This window comes from Rhinopithecus bieti, unplaced genomic scaffold (assembly GCF_001698545.2).
Source record: "Rhinopithecus bieti isolate Rb0 unplaced genomic scaffold, ASM169854v2 scaffold_26199, whole genome shotgun sequence".
In the NCBI taxonomy this organism is placed as follows: Eukaryota; Metazoa; Chordata; class Mammalia; order Primates; family Cercopithecidae; genus Rhinopithecus; species Rhinopithecus bieti.
Window position 1 is genome coordinate 316,883 of NW_016811775.1, and position 10,464 is coordinate 327,346.

A 10,464-nucleotide genomic window follows, 5' to 3' on the forward strand; every position below is an offset into this window, starting at 1 on the left:
TTTCTCTGTCTCTGAGAAGGGGCCACAGAGACTGAGGGCACCTCACTTGGCTATAGTAGACAATAAACATAGCCACAAATTCCAGCCGCTCCCCATGAGGGAAGAAAAACTGTTATAGGTTGATGTCAAGAGCCAGGTACAGAGATTCAGTGGCTCACGCCTGTAATCCGAGAAGTTTGGGAGGCTGAGGCATGAGGATCATTTGAAGTCAGGAATTTAAGACCAGCTTGGGCAACACAGCAAGACAAAAAAATAAATAAATAAATAAAGAAGATTAGCCAAATGTGGTGGCACACTCTTGTAGTCTCAGCGATGCAAGAGGCTGAGGAGGCCAGGCGTGGTATATCACTCCTGTAATCCCAGCAATTTGGAAGGCTGAGGCAGGTGGATCACCTGAGGTCAGGAGTTGGAGACTAGCCTGGCCAACATGGTGAAACCCCATCTCTACTAAAAATACAAAATTAGGCCGGGCGCGGTGGCTCACACCTGTAATCCCAGCACTTTGGGAGGCCGAGACAGGCGGATCACGAGGTCAGGAGATCAAGACCATCCCGGCTAACCCGGTGAAACCTTGTCTCTACTAAAAATGCAAAAAAAAAAAAAAAAAAAAAAGCCGGGCGAGATGGTGGGCACCTGTAGTCCCAGCTACTCGGGAGGCTGAGGCAGGAGAATGGCAGGAACCCGGGAGGCAGAGCTTGCAGTGAACTGAGATCCAGCCACTGCACTCCAGCCTGGGCGACAGAGCGAGACTCCGTCTCAAAAATAAATAAATAAATAAAAATAAATAAAAATACAAAATTAGCTGGGTGTGGTGGCACATGCCTGTAATCCCAGCTACTCGGGAGGCTGACACAGGAGAATCGCATGAACCTGGGAGGTAGAGGCTGCAGTGAGCCAAGATCATGCCACTGCACCCCAGCCTGAGAAAGACAGAGCAAGACTCTGTCTCAAAAAAAAAAAAAGAAAGAAAGAAACAAGAGGCTGAGGCCAGATNTACAAAATTAGCTGGGTGTGGTGGCACATGCCTGTAATCCCAGCTACTCGGGAGGCTGACACAGGAGAATCGCATGAACCTGGGAGGTAGAGGCTGCAGTGAGCCAAGATCATGCCACTGCACCCCAGCCTGAGAAAGACAGAGCAAGACTCTGTCTCAAAAAAAAAAAAAGAAAGAAAGAAACAAGAGGCTGAGGCCAGATATCTGGAGCCCAGGAGTTCAAGGCTGCAGTGAGCCAGGATCCCATCACTTCACCCCAGCCTGGGAGACACAGTAAGAGCCTATTTAAAAAAATGAAAATAGGCCGGGCGCGGTGGCTCACATTTGTAATCCCAGCACTTTGGGAGGCTGAGGTGGGCGGATCACGAGGTCAGGAGTTCGAGACCAGCCTGGCCAACATAGTGAAACCCCATCTCTAATAGAAATACAAAAAATTAGCCGGGTATGGTGGCGGGCGCCTGTAATCCCAGCTACTCCGGAGGCTGAGGCAGGAGAATCACTTGAATCCAGGAGGCGTAGGTTGCAGTGAGCTGAGATCGCACCATTGCACTCCAGCCTGGGTGACAGAGTGAGACTCTGTCTCAAAAAATAAATAAATAAATAATAAAATTTTAAAAATAAAAATAAAATAGAATACTATTGAAATACCTTTCTAGCAGCTGGTAGCTAGCCCCTGCCCTTCCCCAGACTTCCTGGACTTCCCCTCACAATCCAGCAACTACAGGGTTAATGTTTGGCCCCAAAAAAAGTCTTCATGCTCCGCATGTATCCCACCGTGGCTGTGGGTTAATGTTCCTTCCAAACCTACTGACCAATGTCTGGAACAGCACCCCTGTGCCCAGGATTTGGGGCCCTGAAACATTAGTAGAAGTGGGAGCCAGTCTGATGTATCAGGGCAGATGAGGCCGAGCTGTGAAACAAATAGCCCCAGGATCTCGCTGGCACAAACCAATAAAGGTTCTCCCACTCGGTTTTTTTTTTTTTTTTTTTTTTTAATTTCCTTTTTTTTTTCTCAGATGAATTTAAGATTCATGCACTCTTGTTAGATGTCCTTCATGGACTGACAGGGAGCTCATTTCTTCAGAGTCACTTAGGGACAGGCCTGAGGGGACAGACACTGTCCATAACATCACCAGCCATGCAACAGACAGAGAACTTGGGAGGGTCCCGCTGTGACAGTTAAATAGCCTGGCCCCTGGTGCAGTGGCTCATGCCTGTATTCCCAGTGTCTTTGGAGGCTGAAGCAGGAGGATCACTTGAGTCCAGGAGTTTGAGATCACCCCGGGTAACACAGTGAGACCCACTCTCTACAAAACCAAAAACAAAAAAATATTAGCCAGGCGTGGTGGTGTGCACCCATAGAACCAGCTACTCAAGAGGCTGACGTGGGTGGATTGCCTGAGCCCAGGAGCTCGAGGCTTCGGTGAACAAGGATAGTGCCACAGCCTGGGCAATAGCGCAAGACCCTGTCAATCGATCGATCAATCAATAGATGATAGATAAATAGATAGATAGAAAGATAGGTTTAAAAATTTTTTTTTTAAATAATAAGCTGGGTACAGTGGCTCATGCCTGTAATCCCAGCACTTTGGGAGGCTGAGGAGGGTGGATCATCTGAGGTCAGGAGTTCGAGACTAGCCTGGCCAACATGGTGAAACCCCTGTCTCTAGTAAAAATACAAAATTAGTCGGGCGTGGTGGCGCACACCTGTAATCCCAGCTACTCGGGAGGCTGAGGCAGGAGAATCGCTTGAACCCAGGAGGCAGAGGTTGCAGTGAACTGAGATCGTGCCATTGCACTCCAGCCTGGGCAACAAGAGTGAAACTCCATCTCAAAAAAAAAAAAAAAAAAACCAGGTGAGGCAAGTACTCTTGCTATTGTCTCCATCTCACAGATGGAGAAACTGAGGCACTAAGTGGTAGAGTAACCTAAGTCATGCAGCTGATAACTGGGAGACAAGATTGGGACCCAGGTGGCCCAGCAGTTCTCCATGTTGGGCTGTCTCCTGCACAGCTGCTTCATGGTCCTGGCCCCATCGAGAACCAGAGCCCACAAGGTCATTGCAGCAGCACTGCCCAGGGCCTCCTCTGGGCCAGGCCCTCAGGGAACTGGAGACCCCACAGAGACAAGAAAGATTGGGGTCTCGTTCTCGGGAGCCTCTGGCTTTGCAGCTGACCCAGAGTCCAGCTGAAACCCAGGCAGACAGTCAGGGTCTGTCTGCACCCCCATTGCAGGAGGAGCCGACAAACAGCAAATGGACGCTGAGCTGCGGAAGGAGATGATGGCGATTTGGCCCAACCTGTCCCAGAAGACGCTAGACCTACTGGTCACACCTCACAAGTGTAAGAGCCGAGCCCAGCCCTGGGATCTGATCCATCAGGACACATGGAGGGGGAGGGAAAGAGGAGGCCTGGGAAGAGTGTCGGCCCCGGCTGATATACACAAGGACTCAGGACAAGGGCCCTAAGGAGGCCTGCCCATGGTGAGCTCGCCTTGTGTGTGCCCCCAGCCACAGACCTCACCGTGGGGAAGATCTACGCGGCCATGATGATCATGGAGTACTACCGGCAGAGCAAGGCCAAGAAGCTGCAGGCCATGCGCGAGGAGCAGGTGCGCTGTTCGCCGCTCTGGGGACATATGGGCTAGGGACAGTGGCTTGCATGTCACCATGGGAACCAACTGGAATATGAGGGTGGCAAAGCCCCAGGGCAGGTCCCTGAAAAGTAGGGACTAGGCCGGGCCCGGTGACTCAGGCCTGTAATCCCAGCATCTTGGGAGGCCGAGGCGGGCAGATCACCTGAGGTCAGGAGTTCTAGATCAGCCTCAACATAGAGAAACCCCGTCTCTACTAAAAATACAAAATTAGCCGGACATGGTAGTGGGCGCCTGTAATCCCAGGTACTCAGGAGGCTGAGGCAGGAGAATTGCTTGAACCTGGGAGGCAGAGGTTGTGGTGAGCCAAGATCGTACCATTGCACTCCAGTCTGGGCAACAAGAGCGAAACTCTGTCTCAAAAAAAAGAAAAAAAGTAGAGGCTGGGCACAGCAGCTCACACCTGTAATCTCAGTGCTTTGAAAGGCCAGGGCAGAGGGATTGTTTGAGGCCAGTAGTTTGAGACCACTCTGGGCAACACAGTGAGACTCCATCTCTACAAAATAAAACATTAGCAAGGCATGGTGGTGCACACCTGTAGTCCCAGCTATTTAGGAGGCCAAGATGAGAGGATCACTTGAGGCCAGGAGTGGGAGACCAGCCTGGGCAACATAGAAAGACCCATATCTCTACAAAAAACAAACAAAATTAGCTGCATGTGGCGGCATGCACCTGTGGTGCCAGCTACTTGGGAGGCTGAGGCAGGAGAATCACTTGAACGTGGGAGGTGGAGGTTGCAGCAAGCCAAGATCACACCACTGCACTCCAGCCCAGGTGATAGAGCAAGACTCTTATCTCAAAAAAAAAAAAAAAAAAAAAAAAAAGTTCTTGCCAAGGACACATAATGTGGATTCATTCAGCTGCTCCACCAACAGTTATTGAATACCTACTGTGTGCAGGGTGCTGTTCTCAGTCCTCAGGGGTGCACCCATGGGCAAAACAGGCCAGAGTCCCTGCCCTCAGGGAGCAGACATTCCAAGGGGGGAAATGCCAATGCCAGCAAATGACTGAATCGTGCAGCATCCAGCAAAGAGAAAGAAGTGTCATGGGGGAAAGTGGAGAAGAATCCAGAAGATAGGAGTACCCAGGGGAGGAGGGGATGCAATGGGAAATGGGTAGTTGGGGAGCCTCCCTGAGACGGTGAAATGTAAGCAAAGGCTTGAAGGAAAAGGGGAGAGAGAGTGAGCTAAGCAAAAATACCTGGAAGGGTGTTCAAGGCAGAGGGAACAGCCAGTGCAAAGGCTCTAAGGCTGGACTGTGCCTGGGTTGTTTGGGGAACAGCAAAGAGGCCAGTGTGACGGAAAAGAGCAGGGAGGAGACAAGGGCAAGGAGGTGACAGGGCAGATCCTTCAGGGCCATGGGAGCTGCAGGAAGGACTCTGGCTTTTACCCCAAGTGGGAGCCATGGAGGGTTCTAAGCAAAGGAAAGATCCGACCCAACTCAGGTGCTCATGGGCACCCTCTGGTGGCTCTTGTGGAACAGTGGGGTTGAAGGTAGGAGCGGGAGACCTGGGAGAAGGTGCCTGCAGTGGGAGATGAGGAGGCGGGACCAGGCTGGGACTATGACTTGGGTGGAGGAGTGAGAAGTGGTCCAGTTCTGTGTGGAATTGGAAGGGTCTAGATGGATGAGACCCGAGTGTGCGTGTGTGTGTATACTGGGGATGTCGCAATGCCTTCTGTGTACCACCATCCCACCACCCTGCCCTTGTCCACACACTACTCTCTGCTCCCTTCCCCAGGACCGGACACCCCTCATGTTCCAGCGCATGGAGCCCCCGTCCCCAACGCAGGAAGGGGGACCTGGCCAGAACGCCCTCCCCTCTGCCCAACTGGACCCAGGAGGAGCCCTGTGAGTGTCGCCCCTGCTAGGGAGGTGGAGTGCAGGGGTGTCGCGGTCCCCACGTTCTGGAAGCCACCTAAGCACCCACTGCTACCCCGGCCTCTGTCCCCCATGCAGGATGGCTCACGAAAGCGGCCTCAAGGAGAGCCCGTCCTGGGTGACCCAGCGTGCCCAGGAGATGTTCCAGAAGACGGGCACGTGGAGCCCAGAACGAGGTCCCCCCACCGACATGCCCAACAGCCAGCCTAACTCTCAGGTGCCTCTGTCACCCGACTCCCCAATGGCTCCCAGGGCCCGGGTGGTTCAGGAGGAAGGGATCTGGGCCCCCCACACACACACACCTGCAGCTCCCTCCATCTGCAGACACCAGGGATCTGGAGGTCAGGCCCCAGGGCTCATCCAGCTTCGCCATCTGCTCCGCAGTCCGTGGAGATGCGAGAGATGGGCAGAGATGGCTACTCCGACAGCGAGCACTACCTCCCCATGGAAGGCCAGGGCCGGGCCGCCTCCATGCCCCGCCTCCCTGCAGAGAACCAGGTGAGGGCTTTCACCACTGCCCTGGGGCTGGACCCCTAACTCTGCACCAGGTGGGGCCGGGCCCCCCGCAACAAGCAGCCCAGTGCATCCCCTCCCTGCCGGACTCAGGCCTGGGTAGAGACTCCCTGGGCCTCTGAAGCAGTCTGCAGGCCCCACCCGCCACCTGGCCACACCTGGAGCACCTGCAGACCCTCCTCCCTCACAGAGGACAGAGAGGAAAGTGCTCCCCTGGGGCAGAGGGCAGTGGCCACTGCAAAATGGTCTCTGGCTGCCCTGGTTGGAGGTTGCAGACAGGGGAGGTTGTGGAAGATTAGTGGGTGCAGCAGGGTTCAACAGGGCCAGGTGAGACCTGCCGCGAAGATCACCCCTACACAAACACACACACATGCTCAACATGCATGCACACATGTGCAGTGTGCGCCTACTCAGATGCTTGCATACACATGCGTGTGCACGTGGGCATATACACACTGCACATGTACTCACACATGCACACATGTACGTGCACACGTGTCTGTATATAGGAACTTGACAGGTCCTAGGATGAAGTAGCAGAGTCTGGGGTGGGTCTGGGGGCAGCTGGGTTCTTATTTTCTGTCTGGTCTCTGTGGGGGTCACTGGGGGGGACAGGGGTGTGTGCTTGATGTGTGTCTGTGTGTGGCTGCTTCACCCAGCTGCCAGGCCCACCTGCAGATGATCCAGTTGCCCTGGACTCATGGGACAGAGGGCCCAGAGGCATAGCTGGCTGCCCCCCCCCCCGGCCTGAGCAGCAGCGGCCCATGCACACAGCCCGCCTCTGGAGAACAGGGCGTGGCTTCAAGAGCCTGGCCCGGGCGCGTGGCATGTGTGGCTGTGGCGAGCTTTCTGTGTGCTGTGTGCGGCGTCTGCACGGGGCAGGAGGCTGTGCTGTGCCTGGCTGGACCAGGGTCACCTGAGGGCCTGGCCTCTGGCTGCTGGGAACATGGGTTGGAGAGCACCCAGTGTGCATGCTGCTGCCCCCTCAGGACCGAGCTGCTGGGCCCCAGGAGAGGGTTGGGACAAGCCCAGCTGACAGCCACCACGTGGAAGCTTTGAGCATCGGCTGGAGCCAGGGGTTGGGGTGTGCATCGCATGAAGCAAGAGCCCAGGGCCAGGGGCTCGAGGCTGCACCGTCCCATCTTTCGGTCCCGTGCCTCTGCCATCTGTCTGTCTGTGTCTCCTGTCTGTCTCCTCTGTACCCATGGGAATGGAGGACATCCAGCCCTGGGGGCCCAGGACACCCACCCGCCAGGACTTTAACTTTTCTTTTCCTTCCTGCCTTCTCCCTCCGATTTCTCTTGATGCCAGTGCCACCCCCCTCCCTGGCTTCTTCTCCATGCACCACCTCCTCACTCTCCCTCTTGCCTTTTATATTTATTTTCTTCTTTCTGTTTTTTCTGTGTGCACCATCCCATGGGGCTGTGACAGAGGAGAAGGGGCCGGCCACGTGGGAATAACCTCAGTGTATGTACTGCGCCTGCCCAGCGCCCAGCAGGGCTCCGGCCCCCTCTTCCTCCCCACCCCCCCTCCAGGGAGTCCCGTCATCTCTCACCGATCCCAGACCCCACCCTTTCTTTGCCAATCTCACCCTCTCCCCCCATGGAGCCCAATCCTTGTGTGTGGTGTCCTGTGTGTGCCCCCCACCCATACGCCCTGGTGGGCGGGGCCATCCCCATCCTCACTCCTACCCCCTTTTCTTCAGGGCCCCCCATGCCAGAGGACACCGGCTCTCCAAGAGCCTGGCCCACCCTGCACCTCTTTCTGGGGGGCTTCTTCCCCTACCACCCCCACCGACCCCTGGTCCTGCAGCTCCTACCTGGAGCAGGGCCACCAGTGCTCAGCTGGGCTGGACCTTGGGAGGCGGACATCTGCCCCATCTCCCTCCTCTGCCTGCTGCAGAGAAACCTCTGTGTCAGGGCTTGACCCAGGGGTGCAGCACCGGGGAAAAGAGTGGGCCCCCAGAGCCTCAGGTGCCTGGGTATCCCCCACCCCCACCCAGAGCTCCCTAGCTTGGGCCTCACCAGAAGGACTCAGACTTGTGGGGGCAGTGAGCACAGCCCTGTTAGCCAGGAGGACCTGGAGCTGCCCTGCCAGGCACCTGGTCCTGAGTCCATAGGTCAGCCAGCCACAGAGTCGGAGGCTTCTCACCTTCCTAGGAGAGAAAGCTGGGGCAGGGATGAGGGCAGCAGTCGGGGCTCCCAGGTTTGCACCCTGGATATATGAGGGCAGGGCTTCCCTCTGGCCAGCCTGAGGCTGCTCAACCCTGGCTGGGCCCCGGGGCTGGAGGATGAGGGTCAGATCTTTCTGGTCAGAACCCAGGATGGGCTCAAAAGGAGCAGTCTTGTCTCTGAGGGACAGAGGAGTCCTCACGCTGCACCCTCAGAGGCCTGGCCACACTCAGAGTCCTGATTGATCGGGGGAGCCAAGGCCCCACAGTACCCCCTGGCCCCTGCCCCAGGATGGTCACACTCCAGTCACCAAAGGCTGCCGCCAGGCTGCCGCGATGGGGCAGGAAGGACCGGGACCACTTGGTGCTAGCTGCTGACCCCAGCCCACTGGCCTGTCCCGCCCCCCAGACCATCTCAGACACAAGCCCCATGAAGCGTTCAGCCTCCGTGCTGGGCCCCAAGGCCCGACGCCTGGATGACTACTCACTGGAGCGGGTCCCACCCGAGGAGAACCAGCGGCACCACCAGCGGCGCCGTGACCGCAGCCATCGCACCTCTGAGCGCTCCCTGGGCCGCTACACTGACGTGGACACAGGTGGGCACCGACATGGACACAGATAGGCAGCCCTGTGGGGCTCAGGGACAAGCGGAACAGAGGAGAGGGGAGGAGAAGGCAGGGCGGGGAAGACACTGAAGAAGAGGAAAGGCCTCCATGCAGAGGGGACAGAGGGGGCCAGGCAGTGGCTGCAGGAACCTAGGTACTGCCCTCTCCCCCGACCCACTGACCTGCCTCGGTCTAGGGGATCCTTAGGGCCCTACACCCTCCCGGTGGCCTCCTGTGTATGCATGTGCACCACCTCTCCCTCACAACCACCTGTCTGTCTGACTCTCGCCCGGCCCAGGCTTGGGGACGGACCTGAGCATGACCACTCAATCCGGGGACCTGCCGTCGAAGGAGCGGGACCAGGAGCGGGGCCGGCCCAAGGATCGGAAGCATCGACAGCACCACCACCACCACCACCACCACCACCCTCCACCCCCTGACAAGGACCGCTATGCCCAGGAACGGCCAGACCACGGCCGGGCGCGGGCCCGGGACCAGCGCTGGTCCCGCTCGCCCAGTGAGGGCCGAGAGCACATGGCGCACCGGCAGGTGGGTGCGGCTGCAAGTGACCCCAGGCTGGGCTCACGGGCGGGGAGGCAGGGAGGAGAGAAGGGGACCCCCCACCCGACAGCCACTCTGGGCAAAGGTCCCCCGATCCCGGCTGTGACCACCTCCCATCCTGCCCCCAAGCCACAGGGGTGCCCGGCGGCCGGAGCAGACACAGCTCCCCGCCACACCGGCTGCCCATGCTGTCCCCGCAACACCCCTGCCCACCCGCGGCCCCCTCCCCACCGCCCGCAGCTGCTTCCTCCTCGGTTGTGGATCACATTTGAGTTCTGGGCCGCGCCGCCCGACTTTTCGCTTTCCTTTAACCCGGCTTCCGTTTTTGTTTCGATTATGATTTGTCTTCTGGACGCCTGTGAGTAATTTTGAAACTTCTGCTATTTTAACCCCGAAACTTACAAAACTCCATTTCTCATTTCTCTTTTCACTTTGTTGTGTTGGTTTTCGACTCCTCCCCTCCCTCCTTGTCTCACTCCTCCTCCTCCCCTCCCTCCTCCCTGTGGCTGTTGCTTTTTTCCATTCAAATGTCCTGTGTCCCCCCCTTCTCCTCCTCCCCCTCCTCCTCCCTCCCCTCCCGGCCCTTCTCCCTTGGCTCCCCTCTCTTCCTCCCAATCCTGTGTCTCCTTTGATTTTGTTGTATCTTTTTTTTTGATTTCCTTTGTTTCAATTTTCGTGTAGGGCAGTAGTTCCGTAAGTGGAAGCCCAGCCCCCTCAACATCTGGTACCAGCACTCCGCGGCGGGGCCGCCGCCAGCTCCCCCAGACCCCCTCCACCCCCCGGCCACACGTGTCCTATTCCCCTGTGATCCGTAAGGCCGGCGGCTCGGGTCCCCCGCAGCAGCAGCAGCAGCAGCAGGCGGTGGCCAGGCCGGGCCGGGCGGCCACCAGCGGCCCTCGGAGGTACCCAGGCCCTACGGCCGAGCCTCTGGCGGGAGATCGGCCGCCCATGGGGGGCCACAGCAGCGGCCGCTCGCCCAGGATGGAGCGGCGGGTCCCAGGCCCGGCCCGGAGCGAGTCCCCCAGGGCCTGTCGCCACGGTGGGGCCCGGTGGCCGGCATCCGGGCCGCAAGTGTCCGAAAGGCCCCCGGG

The 10,464-nt window shown here is 57.6% G+C and overlaps 1 protein-coding gene across 1 annotated transcript in view; it reads left to right on the top strand.

Annotated features, from left to right (window-relative positions):
- CACNA1A (calcium voltage-gated channel subunit alpha1 A) overlaps window positions 1–10,464 on the top strand; it is a 267,197-nt gene that overhangs the window by 255,068 nt on the left and 1,665 nt on the right. Inside the window, exons 41-49 of the mRNA XM_017895048.1 lie at window positions 3,229–3,336; window positions 3,504–3,604; window positions 5,385–5,494; window positions 5,603–5,741; window positions 5,909–6,022; window positions 7,469–7,504; window positions 8,617–8,803; window positions 9,111–9,361; window positions 10,055–10,462. Of these exons, the coding sequence (XP_017750537.1) occupies window positions 3,229–3,336; window positions 3,504–3,604; window positions 5,385–5,494; window positions 5,603–5,741; window positions 5,909–6,022; window positions 7,469–7,504; window positions 8,617–8,803; window positions 9,111–9,361; window positions 10,055–10,462 (1,454 nt within the window). The remainder of the gene's footprint in view (window positions 1–3,228; window positions 3,337–3,503; window positions 3,605–5,384; window positions 5,495–5,602; window positions 5,742–5,908; window positions 6,023–7,468; window positions 7,505–8,616; window positions 8,804–9,110; window positions 9,362–10,054; window positions 10,463–10,464) is intronic.